General features: G+C 36.3%; 1 protein-coding gene across 2 annotated transcripts in view; it reads right to left on the reverse strand.

Moving 5' to 3' along the window:
- Window positions 1–17398, reverse strand: part of LOC138699446 (C-Maf-inducing protein-like) — a 900368-nt gene that overhangs the window by 419247 nt on the left and 463723 nt on the right. For both annotated transcript variants that reach the window (XM_069825318.1, XM_069825320.1), the window contains exon 2: window positions 8146–8274. In XM_069825318.1, coding sequence (XP_069681419.1) covers window positions 8146–8274 — 129 coding nt within the window. The remainder of the gene's footprint in view (window positions 1–8145; window positions 8275–17398) is intronic.

Below are 17398 nucleotides of genomic sequence, written 5' to 3' on the forward strand. Positions count from 1 at the left end.
AATGACTCCGTTTTCACGTAAGCACGGTCAATAAATAATCGCTGTTTACACATATACCTACTTTCAACATCAATAAACTCGACAGCTGATAAGAGCACTTTATGCTACACGGCTAGATTTACGATGGAAATGCATCTCTGAACAGACATCTGCCAAGCCAAATAGTAACGTGTTGAACAGTAATAGTAGTTGTAGTAGTAGTAACTAACAGTAATAGCTATAGTAGTAGTAACTAACAGTAATAGCTGTAGTAGTAGTAGCAGTAGTAGTAACAGTACTAGAAAAAATAGTAAAGCAGGAGTAGTAATAATAGTAGGAAAAGTAGTAGAAGTAGTAATAGTAAAAGTGTTAGTAGTAATAGTAGTAGCAAAAGTAGTAGCAGTAGTAAAAGCAAAAGTATTAGTAGTAATAGCAGTAGCAAAAGTACTAAAAGTAGCATTAGTAGTAATAGTAGTAGGAAAAGTAGTAGTGGCAGTAGTAAATAATAGTAGCAAAAGTAGTAGTAATAGTAATAGTACCATAAAAATAGTAAAATAGTAGTAGCAGTAGCAAAAGTACTAAGAGCAGCAATAGTAGTAGGAAAAGTAGTAATAGTAGTAACAAAAGTAGTACAGTAATAATAGCAAAAGTATTAGTAATAATAGTAGTGGCAAAAGTACTAAAAGTAGCAATAATAGTAGGAAAAGTAGTAATAGTAGTAGCAAAAGTAGTAGCAGTAATAATAGCATAAGTATTAGTAATAATAGTAGTAACAAAAGTATTAGTAGTAATAGTAGTAGCAAAAGTACTAAAAGTAGCAATAATAGTAGGAAAAGTAGTAATAGTAGTAGCAAAAGTAGTAGCAGTAATAATAGCATAAGTATTAGTAATAATAGTAGTAGCAAAAGTATTAGTAGTAATAGTAGTAGCAGAAGTAGTAGCAGTAGTAATAGTAAAAGTATTAGTAGCAATAGCAAAAGTACTAAAAGTAGCAATAGTAGTAGGAAAAATAGTAATAGTAGCAGTAACAGTAGTAGTAGTAATTGTAGTAGTAGTAGTAGTAGTAGTAGTAGTAGTAGTAGTAGTAGTAGTAGTAGTAGCAGCAGCAGCAGTAGTAGTAGTAGTAGCAATAATAATAATAATCCGTGGCGCTACAGCCCGTGAAGGGCCTAGACCGACCAGCTGGCTGCTGGCTTCACGCCCACATGACGAAGCAGAAGTGGACGATCATCCAACCAGAATGGAGGTATCGTGTGGTTAGCACGATGATCCCCCCCAGCCGTTATAGCTGGTATTCGGAACCGGATTTCGCTACCTATCGTAGCTCCCCAAGTGCATCACGATGCTGGGTGGGCACCGGTCCCATACACTGGCCGAAATTTCATGAGAAAATTTCTTCCCCCATGAGGGCTCGAACCAGTGCGCATTCCGTAACGCGAGTCCTAGGCAGTAGTAGTAGTAGTAGTAGTAGTAGTAGTAGCAAAAGTAGTAGCAAAAGTAGTAGCTGGTTGAGTGTTAGAGAAGGCCGTATGGCCTTTACTGTGCCAGTTTAAATAAACCATTATTATTATTATTATTATTATTATTATTATTATTATTATTATTATTATTATTAAAAATAGTAGTAGCAGGTCTAGAGGAGAGCGCTTTATCCATAGACCACTGAGAAATAGTGTTTCAAAGTGTGTATACATCAATTTGGGACACTCTGTATGAAGACTACAGTATATATAAATTTTCCCTGGTCTGTTTAATTCTACCACTTTCGTAGATGAAAATAGCGTGTAAGACACTTGTTGACACAAAATTCGTATGTTTGGAGCACTCACAACCGACAGTGTGAAGTAAAAATGTATAAAAAAAACTTCGTAACACCACTTCGCACCGTGCATTGGAATCGAAGAGGACATTTCAAGATCAAGGCAAATACATGGCCGACCTACAGAACAGCAATAACAAGAATGAGTGGGTTTGTACTGATTGCATTAGAGATTATTGTAATGCCGTGCAGAATGGAGTGTTATGATCATGTTGTTGATTGATACACAGTAAGCCTCTATGTTTATAAACAGGGCAGAGGGTTTAGCTTTACAGAATGATTTGGTGTTGGTGTATCGACTATTATTTGAACTCAGTACTGTCAATATCACGCATGCAATTACATATTTTTCATTTCCCTGACCTAATGTCCTTAAACATTGAATACTAATAATGCCAGCAACGAGAGGTCTATTCCACAAAGGTATGGGGGCTATTCCATCTCAAATCGACCGAAATATAGAGAAAATTGACCTTGCAAGTTTTAAATATAATGAAACTTTTTCTGTCCGTTGACAACTGTGATACAATGCTTTGTGCAAAGTTTGAGGCATTAGAACTTTATAGTGTTTAAATTAAAAATATTTAAATTTATCGTATTTTCATAAAATTAGCAACTTTAAACTGTTGTGGCTCCTTTCACCCAATGATCAAAATCATGGTTTATTTTGATGCTGAAAAATTAAAGTTTATATTGACATGTAAACAGTTTTTCTTACTTTTTATGAAAATGGAGAAATTTAGAGTTTTCTTTATTAAGACGCTTTTGCCCACGAAAAAATATTTTTAAAATATATGGTTAGATTCCGCATTGAAAGTACAAATAAACACATATTTTTTACTGGTGCACCGTTGATAAGAAAGTATTGAAAATATCAAATAAAGAAAATAAATAGTACGCGCGTGAACTAACCAGTGACTGTAGGTAGTCGAGAAAAGCAAGGCCAGGAGACAAACACGTGATGTGTCGTCTAGCAGTCATGGCTAGGCTAGCTTTATCACAGGTTTTCATAAACACAGGAGTAAAATGACGCCCAACGCACGCTTATCTTCAGCTCTCGGCCAGTGCGTGGGGTACTGCGCCGTTCAAGTCTAGGAGTGTGAAAATAATTTATTTAATACCCTCGAAACTTATTGCCGTGACACTAAGCAAACAATGCCGAATCCCTCTTAATAATGCAAGGTTTTTTCTCAATATTTTTTACATTTTTACAAATGTGCAAAAAGCCTAAAAGTAAGTAAAATCAGATTATCTGTCTCTCTGTATACAATAAAAATAAGGATTACTTCTTAACATAACCTACCAAATGTAGCTTCAAAATGAGCTCTCGTTCAATGTTCTGCAGTAAATGGTTCCAGAGTTCTGAGCGCTGAAAGAGGCTTGTTTTTATAAAATACGCTAAATTTGTCGCTCAATAATACGAAAACCGTTTGACTTTCGATAGTATATTTTTGAAAATGCACTCTCCTCAGCACCTTGCATAAATAGGGAAAAATTAGAGTATTAAAAAAATGCGAGGTTTTTTACTGATGGATTTCATATGGAATAGCCGTAATAATGCCAGCAACAAGGGGTCTATTCCACAAAGGTATGGTGTTGCACATTACAAATTACCGATGAAAGATGTTGTAAAGTAAGGAGTTGTATCTTTATTTTCCACGAAAGAATTAAGGGGTTAGGTACAGTTTACTATAGTAACATTCTTTAATATATTCAACTTTTTTACCATGCATAATAATGAAAATTGGTATGTATAAAACACTGTCCTTTTGCTATATGAAAAAGAAAATATTTTTACGATTAAAAAACGCATTTATATATAATTTCTTTTCAAAATAAAAAATGGTGGCAGTTCACTGTACAGTGATGAAGCGTTTCCCTCATAACTCTAATTGGTAATGTACAACACTATCCCTGTATTCACAAAATATGGTTACTTAAAGACTTACCCCCAGAAGGGAAAAGGAGTTGTATTGTTTGAAGAAGTACCTGCAGCCAACTCGTGGATCATCAAGCATGAAGGATTATCAAGTTCTGAATGGCGAGATATGCTAAAAATGACTGCGATGGTGGCACCAGTACGTTCTCTCCCTGGTCGCTCTACAGGCACAACCCACTGTAGGCACTGCAGTGAGTATGAAACTTTACCACATGTGCTTGGGAGTTGGCCACAGGGAGAAGTACTCAGAATAAAACGTCACAACATAATACGTTCTATGATCGCAGATGCACTTCGATCCAAAAATCTAGACGTTCACGAGGAAGTTCATTGTATTGCTGATGGTGGAAGCAATCGTAGGATCGATATCATAGCTATAAATAGGAATAAACAGACAGCCGAAATAATTGATCCTACCATAGATTTGAAATCTCAGCCACTCAACCATCTGAAGTGAACGAAGAGAAAAAGAAAATCTACGAGCCCACGATTCAGTACCTATCGGCGAAATACAACATAGAAAAAATCACAGTTACCGGTCTCTTCTTCGGAGCGAGAAGCACCATTCCGAAAGCCTTTGTAAAGTGGAGGGAAAAATACAAGCTGACGAGAGATCTTCAAGATGCCATCGTCACCACCATAATAAAATTTTCTGTAGCGATATTTCGTCAGCATCTTTATGGCGTAGATTCAATTTAAATTATATTTGGTTCATTTTTTATGTCTTAATCAATTTTGTCTGAAACCTGTTTATACACTGTCTACCAAAAAGTAATTGTGCACTGTTTTTGCCCCTTTAGAACCTCGTGGTACCACCTCTCGTTGCTATAACAGCAGCCATCATGTCAGGCATGTTCTCCACTAGTTTTTGTAGGACACCCACTGGAATGCGTCGCCATTCCTCTTGCAACATGGCACTCAGTTGGACAATGGAAGTTGGCCGAATTTCCCGAGACCTCAATCGCCGGTCCAATTCGTCTCAAAGGTGCTCAATGTGATCGAGATCAGGACTCTGTGCAGGCCAGTCCAAGCGGTGAACATTATTGTCTGCATACCATTGCAAAGTAGCCACCGAAACATGGCATCTAGCACGTAAAATCCTGGGTGCCCAATTACTTTTTGGTAGATAGTGTATAATTTTTCATTTTAAATTTTATTGTGAGCTATTCTGTGTCACAGGGCAAACCCAAAATATTGGGTCAGACCAATAAACTAAATTAAATCTACATTTATGAAACAATCGCTCATCTATTACGTACTAAAAGATTCCGATGCTCACCGCTAGGAGCGCTGATTAGTGACGTCATATCAATAAACATATTACGTCATAACATGAAGCAGCCGGTTATCTTCGTATTTCATCCATTATTTATCTCTTTAATCGTAATGTATTTCAAGGTAGGTTACCCAGCAAAGATTCGTAGATTCTATTAATTTCGTAATCCTGCAATGTTATTTATTATAGTTTACGGCTTTAATACATTTAATAATGTTTGGATACAGGATAAATTATTTGATAACCTGTTACACTACAAAGACCTTCATGGTAAGCCTGGACAGTACACAACTCCCACAAGCTTAGACCTCCGCGTAACTAGGGAGACATTCGTAAAGAAAACAATATCGCCTGGAAGTATTAACTAACCTAAAAACATGGTATTTTTCATGTTTAAAAATATAACTTCAAAAACTGAGAAATTTGTTACATAATGTGGTTCAGTATAGTTCCCCATTACCTTTAAAAATATATACCCTGTTTGGTGCACTTACGATTTTGGTTGGGTTTGAACACGCGATACTTGGGTCTAAACCAGCGGTGGCGAAAATGTAATCGTGCGCCGAGCCACTGTGTAACCTGCAACGTGCATAGCACCTATGAGGCAGGCGGACAACCGAAGGGGAAGTGAAGCAACAACGGATTTTCATTTTCCTTACGTCAAGCACTTAAATATAATTTTATACAGTATAAGGCTACAAACTAATGTTTAGTACGTGTAACGAAGAAAGAAATGAACAATAACAGTCTTCAGAATGTCTCTGCGACAGAGTTTCAAAATCAGGAATTATGTCACTTACTGCCAGTCGTAGTTGATCACGAAGGTATTTGTCTGTCAGTCGTGATCTAAATTTGGTTTTCACTATTTTAATTGTTGAAATTAATTTTTCATAAACATAAGTTGTAGCGAACATGGTTTCAACAGAGCAAGCGAAAGAACGAAGCTTCGGATATTTATTTTTTGGCAAAGATTTGAAAGTTCAACATTTGTCAAGTCCTTACATCTAGCTTTCATTTGACATCACATAGTAAATCAGTGAGTTCAAATTGAAGAGCTAACCGCATTATTCGTACATCTGCTGAAAAAGGGTCGACATACAGAGATGATGATGATGATGATGACGATGACAATAACACTTAACCTTTTAATGTTTCATCAGTAACATGTAGTATAATGCCGTTTTATGTTATACAACCGTTTTCCTCGTAATACTTGTGAACAAATCATACATTTAATATTCTCATCATATTGACAGCAAAAAAATGCGTCCTCCCATCCTACTTGGAACTTTCGTACATGGTTTCGAGAGAGATATATGCCACTCGCAGGTCAGAGACAAATACAAATGGAACGGAGTGTGACTCCAGTGAGTGAGAGGGTGGGGGTTGGCGGAGGTTAGAAGCAATCGAAATGCGCAGCTATCACTGCGAGCCACAATGTCTCGCGAGTCACGTTCTCGCCACGGCTGGTCTAAACGTAAGCACACCGCCTAGGACGGGTTGCAATTATTTCGTGTGGTATGTACGAACTTAAACTCTCAACTTGCTTTGCTATTCCACGATAACGAAAGAAAAGCAAGTGAACAAGCGGTAAGTACGTCGGGTCTTTCAAGAGATGACTTCTTGTGCTTCCAGCAAAGGAAACCGAGACAAGTTGTGTTGGTTTGAATGTTATAAAATGGAAACTAGGTCTATGACAAAAGAAGTACGAAAGGCACGTTTGGTATTAGGAAAATGCTGGAAAGCTTGGGAACGGAAAGGTTAAAGGAAATCTATCATCAATATTGTGGTATTAATGCAGAAAATATATTGAAAAAAACTATGATAATACATTCTGACGAAAACGTGTCTGAAATAAAATACAGAGTGATTTATATAGAACTGACACATTTCTTTCATTAATTGTTTCAAAACGAATTGTGCTAGCGACAACTTATCATACCTAAAATGTAGAGGAATTTTGGGAGATTATTTACCTCTATAGCAAATGTTGTCCGGCGTTGTCAAATCCGGAGATCTCGGTGGCCACAGGTTCCTGGAAATTATTCGGTCGTCACATAACCGGATAAATGGAACCATGCTTCATCTGTGAACCATGTGATGGACAATATGGCAGGATTTTGCACAATGAACGTCTGAAACCAACGACAATAATTCAATCTTTTATCCTTATTTGGTTCCTGTAGCTGATGAACAACCGTAACCCTATATGGCTTTAGGCTCTCTGACACATTGAGTAGGTGTACCCTGTCTCCTGCGACAAACGTCTTAATGATTTTTTGGGTGACTGCTCCAGTCGTGCTCTTACGTCAACAACAACCGTGGGAAGCCTAGATGAACGATGCTTGCCCTTTTCACTCTCCACAGATCCAGTTGTTTCCAATTTGTTTACCAGTCCCAGTATTGTGTTTCTTTTGGGAGGATTGCGAACACCAAATTCTCTCTGGTATGCCCTTTGAGTAGCTGTAATTGAATTCGTAATCCAGTATTGCTTCATAAGGAAGAGTCGTTGATTTAATGTGTACTGCATTTTCACGTTGACACAAAATGTCGAAAACAGCTGCCAACAATAGGAATAAAACATAAACATCTGGGCATCTAGTGACAAGGAATCGAAACTCCAGAACATTCTGCTGTTGGTTTCAGACGTTCATTGTGCAAAATCCTGCCATATTGTCCATCACATGGTTCACAGATGAAGCATGGTTCCATTTATCCGGTTATGTGACGACCGAATAATTTCCAGGAACCTGTGGCCACCGAGATCTCCGGATTTGACAACGCCGGACAACATTTGCTATAGAGGTAAATAATTTCCCAAAATTCCTCTACATTTTAGGTATGATAAGTTGTCGCTAGCACAATTCGTTTTGAAACAATTAATGAAAGAAATGTGTCAGTTCTATATAAATCACTCTGTACGTTTCAAGAAAGATCTTGTATTATTTCGTCTCGTAGATGCACCCATTTGAAAGCCAAAAAGGATATTTAAAATGACGGAATAAGTACAATACATATCAGATGGTTAGAATCAAATGCAACGTGTAGGCCTAAATCTTTTAAAATTCTGTTCGTCAAAAATTAATATTATGTACAGTATCTTATGTAAATCTGAGCTTGTGTCGTTCTTACCTGCAGGAGCAAGGAGCCATCGGAGACGACGATGCGAATGCAGAACTTGTAGCCCACATCCCAGCGGGCTACCACGTACACCTCCTCCATGAAGGAATATGGCACCGACATGTACATGAACCCGGTGGGCTGAAACAAAAAGACGCTCCTGTCAAGTCATATCTCCCACAGAGCAGAATAGACGCTGTTTATCCAGCCTCCAGCAGTATTTCAATGAAAATCTCTTCTCAAACTCCTGAAACGCAACTCTGGCTAGTTAACTTGGCGGACAGTTCTCTTCCCTCTCCGTCCCCGCGCACCTTCCGCGTATCGCTTCATGCATCTCTTCTACAGGGTGTTCAGAAATAGTACACGATGCTACGAAATTTGATATGCCGCCAATTTCGAGAGTAAAAACATGTCAATCTTTCTAATAGGCGCCGACTACTTTGAAATATCGGGGCAGTGGACAGAGCTCAGAACAATTCAGAGAAAACTTTAATTATGTTTCTAAAAAATATCCTTCCATATTTTTCAGAAAATAACATCGTCTGATTTTCCACACAATATTCATAGACATTTCGCAGCACGCGCTACGAGCGTACTAAGCTAGCCCCGGCTATCCACTGGTTACTAGTACAGAATTCAAATCATATCCTGTCGCTAACACTGGTTTATGAATACGAAAAACGCCGATCATCCACCAGAAGCCCGCGCTAAGAATATCTATGAATACGGCCCTTAGAGCCTACAAATGGGTTTTTAGAGAACCAGGAGGTTTATTGCCGTTCTCACATAAGCCCGCCATCGGTCCCTATCCTAAGCAAGATTAATCCAGTTACCATCATATCCCACCTCCCTTAAATCCATTTTAATATTATCCTCCCATGTACGTCTAGGCATCCTCAAAGGTCTTTTCCCCCTCGGGTCTCCCAACTAACACTCTATACGCATTTCTGGATTTACCCATACGTGCTATATGCCTTGCCCATCACAAAGATATGAATTTAATGTTCCTAATTATGTCAGGTGAAGAATACAATTTGTACAGTTCTGTGTTGTGTAACTTTCTCCATTCTCCTGTAACTTTATTCCTCTTAGCCCCAAATATTTTTTATAAACACATTTTTCTAAGGAGGATCTGTCTTCCTCTGGCGAGACGCAATTAAGATGAATGCTAACGTAGCACCAGTGAGAAGTCTTCATGGGAGATCCTTGGACGGTTTCCGTTGCAGATACTGCAACGAGGTTGAAACCTTAGCACACGTCCTAGGATCGTACCAACATGGAGAACTCCTGAGAAATTCAAAGCATCATAACCTCCGAAAACTAATAGCATAACCCCTTCGAAAATGATCATTTGAGTTCCATGAAGAGGTGCACTGCGTTGCGTCTGAAGGCGGCGGAATTAGAAGAGCGGACATCGTGGCTCTAGACAAGACTAATAGTAAAGGCTTTATACTGGACCAACTGTTAGATTTGAGATGAGCCAGACCCAACCATCTGAGGTCAACAAAGAGAAACAAATTTGTTAGCCTACTATTCTGTATTTTCGAGAAAAATACCCGTTGGAAGGTACCTGGGAAGTGCATAGTTTAATGATCGGAGTGAGGGGCATCATCCCACAATTAACTGTTATCACTCTTAAAAAATTTGGAATCCATGACAGCATTCCTAAAATAATCCGTTCAACTATTACAGGTTCTATGGTAATCCTGAAGAAGCATTTATACCGAATATTATAGTCCCCACTTTTTTTTTCGTTGGTGTGTGATTGTAATATATATATATATATATATATATATATATATATATATACATATACAGTATATTCAGTATTGTACAGTCAGAGCACACGACATTGTGCAATCGACGAAGTCAATAAAAAGTAAACAACAAAACAATAAAATTAATTCAAAAACTCTCAACAACGTTGACATTAAAAAACTCATTAATTTCATAAAATGGTTTGTTGATTAACCAACCAGAGACATGTCTGTTAAAATACTTCCTTTCCAGATTAAAAAGATATCTCGGAAATTTATTTGCTATTTTTAACGACATAATAAAAATAATTATTCATTGTTTTGGTCAGCCTACACTTAGGTATGTCAAAAAGGTCACGGTTTCTGGTGTTGTATATATGAACATCATTCCTATGTGTCAACATATGTGAATTTTCTTTGACGAAATTTAGGGCTTGATAAATATACAGTGATGTTACAGTCATAATTTTTTCATTTACAAATAACGGTCTGCAGTGTGCCTTCATTGATGAATTTGTTATAATTCTAATAGCTTTTTTTTGTAATATAAGTACCTTATTAGTATGAGAACTATTACCCCATAAAAGTAGTCCGTAAGAAAGTATACTATGAAAATAAGAAAAAAAGACAACTCCAATGTAATTCTTCGGAACATACATTTTCAAATTTCGCAGAAGAAATATTACTCTTGACAATTTTTTACAAACAGACTCAACATGGTCTGCTGTCCACAGTAATACCAAGAAGTTTAAAATTATTATTTTCCATGACTGTACTACTAAACAACAAAGATGCAGTTTGACTTTCATTTAAAAGAAATTTATTAGAACTAAACCATTTCTTGGCTTTAATAAAAACGAAATTACTAAGAGTTTTCAATTCATATATATATATATATATTATTTATAAAATTCATGTTCTATGTTCACGTAAATTTAACTCGTCTACGTACTGTAATCAGTTATTATTTTTGTATGCACAATATTATCCTGTGTTCTTGACAATCCAGAATGCCTGGGCAGAGTTTTTTTTTTAATAAACTATATAACACTCACAAAAATGTACGGTCTTCGGTCGGATTTGAATACACGAATCTCTTATCACGTTGCGATAACAATAATAAGGACTGGACAACTAAGGGTGACATGGGAACGACTTTTCTTGCTCACGGGATCAAAGAGTTGCACTTAAGATTTTGGTTGGGTTTGAACACGCGATACTTGGGTCTAAACGCAAGCACAAAGCCGAGGACGAGTTGCAATTATTTCGTGTGGTATGTGCGAACCAAACTCTGGGAAAGTTTGGCTATTTTGGTTTGATTCCCTTGGGAGAAGCTTATTTAATTTAAGATCCCCGATTTTCCCTCTCTGTCACTGGAAGTAATTAACAAGAAATAACTTAAACTCTCAACTTGCTTTGCAATTCCACGATAACGAAAGAAAAACAAGTGAACGAGCGGTAAGTACGTCGGGTCTTTCGAGAGATGACTCCTTGTGCTTCCAGCAAAGGAAACCGAGACAAGTTTCTTAGTAACCTTCCTCCATTACTCTTTTTTATTTTTGCTACATTTCTCTTTGTTCCTGCTGCAACTCAATCTTTTTTCATGGCTATGTCTTACAAGTCATTTCGTGGACAAAACAGTTGTTATAAAAAAGGAGGGAGGATATTAAATCAAGGAAGAACAAGGGCGGGGATCGTGGTAAGAAAGATCCAGGAACCAATGACAGCAGGGACTCCAAACTTCATTTTCTTAATGGCGTCCGGAACGCATCCTAATGAAACAGTTTTCAAGTCGATGGACTTATCATTTACAAATATTCATCGACATACGTAGGCGCATTAAAAGCTATTTTAATGATAGAGGAAATTTATAGCTAGGAATAATAAGGCGAGGTCGTTGTCGAAGGATCTCCAGTTCGAGAATATGATCTAGGGCCATGTAAGTAATGCGTGAAATACTAGGGCATTCGAAAAGTAATGGCAACACAGTTACTGTTTCACACTATATTTATTTAGGTTATTTTTGGCAATAAACACTTCCAATATCTTAACACAGTGATGTCAAAGCAAGCGCATTTTTCTGACATTGACTTCGTGCGCGGGCATCAAGCGCTAAGCATGGAAAGAGGAAGGGTTGTGTATATGAATAAGCAGCCTGTTGGATTAAGAAAACAGTGGTGCACAAACTTCAAACGGAACGTGAAAATTTATGTCGTTATTTTTATATGGCTTCTTTCTGTTTGATATTATCTATATTGTCTGTAAAACGAAAGTGCTAATACCAGTTTCTTAATATTGCAGTTGTGTTTTAAATGTTAATAACATAATAAAGAGTTAAGAAGGAATATTCACATAAATTCCATAGTAGTACAACTATACTGTACTAAATGGATGAAACACATCATTCATAAAGAAAGTGAAACCCCCCCAAAAAAGACTGATAAGTTGGAATTGATATTGATGGTACCTTCAGTCTTATAAAAGTAATCAATAAACTAATCAAAACAATATTACAATACAAAGCAAAGTTACCTAGATGCTGTGTATGTTTTAAGTGTAACTAATATTCCATAACAAAACTCTTATCGCATCGGTACAAGTACCCACGTAGGAGTCATCTGGCCCATATCATTTTTCCACGACTGTTCCAAAAGTTAAGGGAAGGAGGGCACGTGGTGCCAAATTACAATTCTATTTCCACACAACTATTTTTGCTTATTACTTTCGACTCAGTCATTTTCGGACCATGGTTCCTTATCTCAAATTGATAAATGTGCCCTTCGCCATCATCCCTGAAAGTTTGTAACACCATCTCAGAAACACCCTGTATAAGTACAGTACATTAATTAACGTATTATGTATACATTCTGCGTGATTATAGTCGACAAAAATTTATTCCAAAGTCATGTGTGGAATTGTGTGGAGTTTGGTTGTTATGTGGGTGGATTTTAGTTTTGCTAGAATGGCAACACTACTCTTACTACCCCCTACTGTACCATACAACGTCACTGCTTACACATAGGATCTCACGTGATTTCGAAGGCAAGAAAATACAAGGAAAAGCTGTAGGTCACTCTATTACGAAGCTGGGTATTCTGCATAATAACTGCTTACCGACCGAGCTATTGTACGTCAGAATGAGCAACCAAAAAAATTAATAAAGTGACACATCCGCCTTCCACTTAGCAGGCTCCGGTTCACAGATCTGAGGTAATCCTGGATTTTCCCAAACCCACGAGATGGAGTGGTCATGAGCAAATGGATCGCAAGAAACTGACGGGCGGGTTTCACATCCCTGAGGATTGCTTTGAAGTTCAGACAAATTAATTTAATTCTGTTGCAAGGAACAAGACATGAAGTGCCCGTTATGGATGCCACTATCGCGGGTTCGAATTCCATCAAGTTATGAATGGCTGCCTGTTGTAAATTTGATGCGTTAGGAGTCATGCTGACCATATATCATTGAAGCCCCACTGTGTGTCATCTAGTGTAAGGTCGAAATGACGATATAACATAGGAAGTGAATATTTTAAATTATTTTCTACTCGGCTCCTAAATGATTTTGCTGGCACTTAATTTTTAAATTTGACAGTCATATCGAGGTTAAAATTTCAGACAAGTTGAAAGTATACATAATAATGAATTGTTTTATAATTTCAGTCAACAACTTATCAATTAATACAGAAAACAATTCTCTGTTTTTAAGTTCACATCACAAGGTTATAAAACCACAAATATTTTCGATTTTTTTAAACCATCTTCAGGTGGAGAGACATAAATTGACCAATTCAACATAGGTGAAATACGGGATAAGAATATATACACATATCTATACTAATAATAAATCTGTAGCCGAAATTTTTCTGGTAATTTTTGATTTTCCAAAAATAATTGGTGTTAACATGTATATAATTAATCATCCTGAAACCAAAAATCGCTTTTTTTTTTAATTTTTGTTTGTATGTCTATCTGTCTGTCTGTCTGTTACCTTTTCACGCAATAATGGCTGAACGGATTTCGATGAAAATTGGAATATAAATTAAGTTCGTTGTATCTTAAGATTTTAGGCTATATGGCATTCAAAATACGTTATTTAAAAGGGGTGTTATAAGGGGGCCTGAATTAAATAAATCGAAATATCTCGCACATTATTGATTTTTGTGAAACGTGTTATATAACAAAAGTTTCTTTGAAAATGATTTCCGATAAGTTTTATTCTTTGCAAAATTTTGATAGGACTGATATTTAATGAGATAAATGAGTTTTAAAATTAAAATACAATGCCATCTAAGGCGGTGTAATGAAATGAAAACAAATTACTTAGTCTATAAGGGGCCTTGGACAACAACAATCGAAAGCTATGAAACATAGCCTACAGATAATGTTTCTGTGTTTGTATGAAGTAATATCGGAAGCTAAATTAACCGATTTGTATAATTAATTATTATTTCACCATTGGAAAGTGTAGTTTCTCTAGATGGACATAATGCTATAATGTTATTACAGTAACTTCTGAGTGACTCGAGGACAGGTAAGATTAAAATAGCTTCTTATGCACAGAAAACTTGATAGGCTATTCTGTACATTCGTTTCCTGTATTTCTTAAAATAATGTTTATGTGCACATCCATTTCATCAAACACGAATGTTCCCTGGATCAAATGTCCTATTTTAATTATGTAATTACTTTATATTTATTTCTAACGGGTGCAGCGGAGCGCACGGGTACGGCTAGTAAATAAATAAAAATCAAACTGGTTAAAAAGAACAGGACATAAAATATGATTCTAAGTAATTTCAATATGATAAAACATTTTGTAAAATTTCAAACTAACAGTTATATTTGTGGATATATAACCTTGTGATGTTAAACTTAAAAATTTAACATTGTTTTCTGTATTAATTGATCATTTGTAGGCTGAAATTATAAAACAATTTATTATTATATACCTAATTTTTAGTCAATTTGTAGAGCAATGGTTACTTCATTAATTAAGTAAATAATTAATTGATTAATTAATTAATTCACTCATTCACAATTTCTTCCTAAAGGCGGGTATTTCACTGCAAACCCAGCATTCTCCGATGTTTCCTATTTCCTGCCTTCTTTGTCTTCGCATATGATCCATATATCTTAATGTCTGTCATCTGATATCTTCTTCTGCCCCGAACTCTTCTCCCGTTCACCATTCCTTCCAGTGCATCTTTCAGTAGGCAGTTTCTTCTCAGCCAATGACCCAACCAGGTTATTATAATATATTATCATTATTTTTCTTACTTGATCATTTAACGACGCTGTATCAACTACTAGGTCATTTAGCGTCGATGGGATTGGTGATAGCGAGATGGTATTCCGCGAGGTGAGGCTGAGAATTCGCCATAGATTACCTGACATTCGCCTTACAGTTGGGAAAAACTTCGGAAAAAAGCCAACCAGGTAATCAGCCCAAGCGGGAATCGAACCCATGCCCGAGCGCAACTCAGGACTGGCAAGCAAACGCCTTAGACGACTGAGCTATGCATTATCATTATTATTATTATTATCATTATTATCATTATTATCATTATTATTATTATTATTATTATATCTGTGGAATATTTCTGATATACACAGGTTTGAGCAATCAAAAGACACTTTTCTTTCCCCAGATATCTTGATCCAGAAAATCCTCACCTTCCATGTCCCCCTTCTTCATGCTGCCCCTTACTATATCAGTCCATGTTTCCAGGTGGCTTCTAGTTCAAAACTTGTTTATTTAATCCGATGTCTTTCTCTTCTCATTAGGCCTACATGCCCATACTATTTTAAACTGCAGTCTCCAACAATAGTCTCCACTCTTTTCTCTTGTTATATTTCTCATTTCATCTCTTCCAGATATTTTTTTAATTGGTAATTTTACGGAACTTTATCAACTGCTATAGTTATCTAGCGTCTGAGTGAGATGAAGGTGATAATGCCGGCGAAATGAGTCCGGGGTCCAGCACCGATAGTTACCCAGCATTTGCTCTTAATGAACTGAGGGAAAACCCCGCAAAAACCCTCATCCACGTAACTTGTCCCAACCAGGATTTGAACACGGGTCCGTTATTTCACGGTCAGACGTGCTAACCGTTATTCCACATAGGTGGACTTAAAATTCTTGTCGAACATCTTAAAAAGTCCATCGCAGTGACAAGCAATTAATTTTTGTGGCGTGACTCCTCTTCTTTGCTTACGTCTTATGAAGTGAAGGCTCTATAAAGTCTAGGTAGGTAGTATCGTTCGCCATTTTTGTTCTTTCGTTGCCGAGCTACCATACGAGGAATCTATTTGTCACACCGTTAAACATTATCATGTCGTAGCTCCTATGATAATAAATCAAACGCACTGTAATTCAGCAAATAATTGAGCGGCAAATAACGTCCTCGTGTGCTTTCTGCGAACGCCAACGAAAGAGCCAAAATGGCGGGCGATTATATTAAGTATTTATCGAGCCTTAAGAAATGAATAACGTTTTCACCAGCGAATCACAAGACGCACACGTTTAAATGTAGCCAGCCTGCAACGCGATTGGCTGCCGGAAATTAGAGTGACGGGATTATAGTGTCCATGCTTTGGCATCATCAAGTAAATTTAATTTTGTTACTGTGTTGTATAAATATATATTTTAGTCTTGTTTATAACATTTCTACTCCATGCAACTGAATTAAGTGAACTAATATGAGTCGTTTTGTACGTCAGAATGATTTATTATTATTATATTATTATTATTATTATTATTATTATTATTATTATTATTATTATTATTGGTCTAATTAGGTCTATAACTTATTCTTTTTCCACTCCTATGTGTTTATTAATTTTATACTATACGTTGGTTAGATCCAAGCTTGAATATGCATCTGTTGTATGGAACTCCATTACTTCCACTGACTCGGCTAATTGGAGAATATTCAAAGAAAATTTATTTCCTTGTGTTCTTATAGATTTTTACCAAATTCCGATTATAACTATGAGATTAAATGCAAATATTTCAATTGCGATAGTTTGTTCACCAGACGTCAGGATCTTGATTATTTATTTTTTTTGTAAAGTCATTAAGGGTGATATTGATTGTGAATCTTTGATAAGCAATATCAGTCTTCATATTCCAGCTAATGGTTTAAGATTTCATAAATTGTTTTATAATAGGAATTCTAAATCTCTGTCTCCGGTCTGCAGATGCATTAAATATGCTAATTTGCATGGATTCAACTTGGATCCATTTAATGTGTAGTATATCTGAGTTTTTTTTCTCACTGTTCTAATTTTAATAATTATTTGTCCATTTTTTTTTCTCTTGCATTTGGTCAATTGATTAAGGTAGACTATTCCATTATTTCAATTATCTTATTGTACTAATTTATGATTTTATAATTTTTATTTGATCTATGATTGATGTAGACTATTATATTGTTTGTATTTCATCTCATTGCCATTTTCTATCATTCATTCTCATCATCATTTGTTGTTTTGTTTTGTTTTGTATC

Source organism: Periplaneta americana, chromosome 5 (assembly GCF_040183065.1).
Source record: "Periplaneta americana isolate PAMFEO1 chromosome 5, P.americana_PAMFEO1_priV1, whole genome shotgun sequence".
Taxonomy (NCBI): Eukaryota; Metazoa; Arthropoda; class Insecta; order Blattodea; family Blattidae; genus Periplaneta; species Periplaneta americana.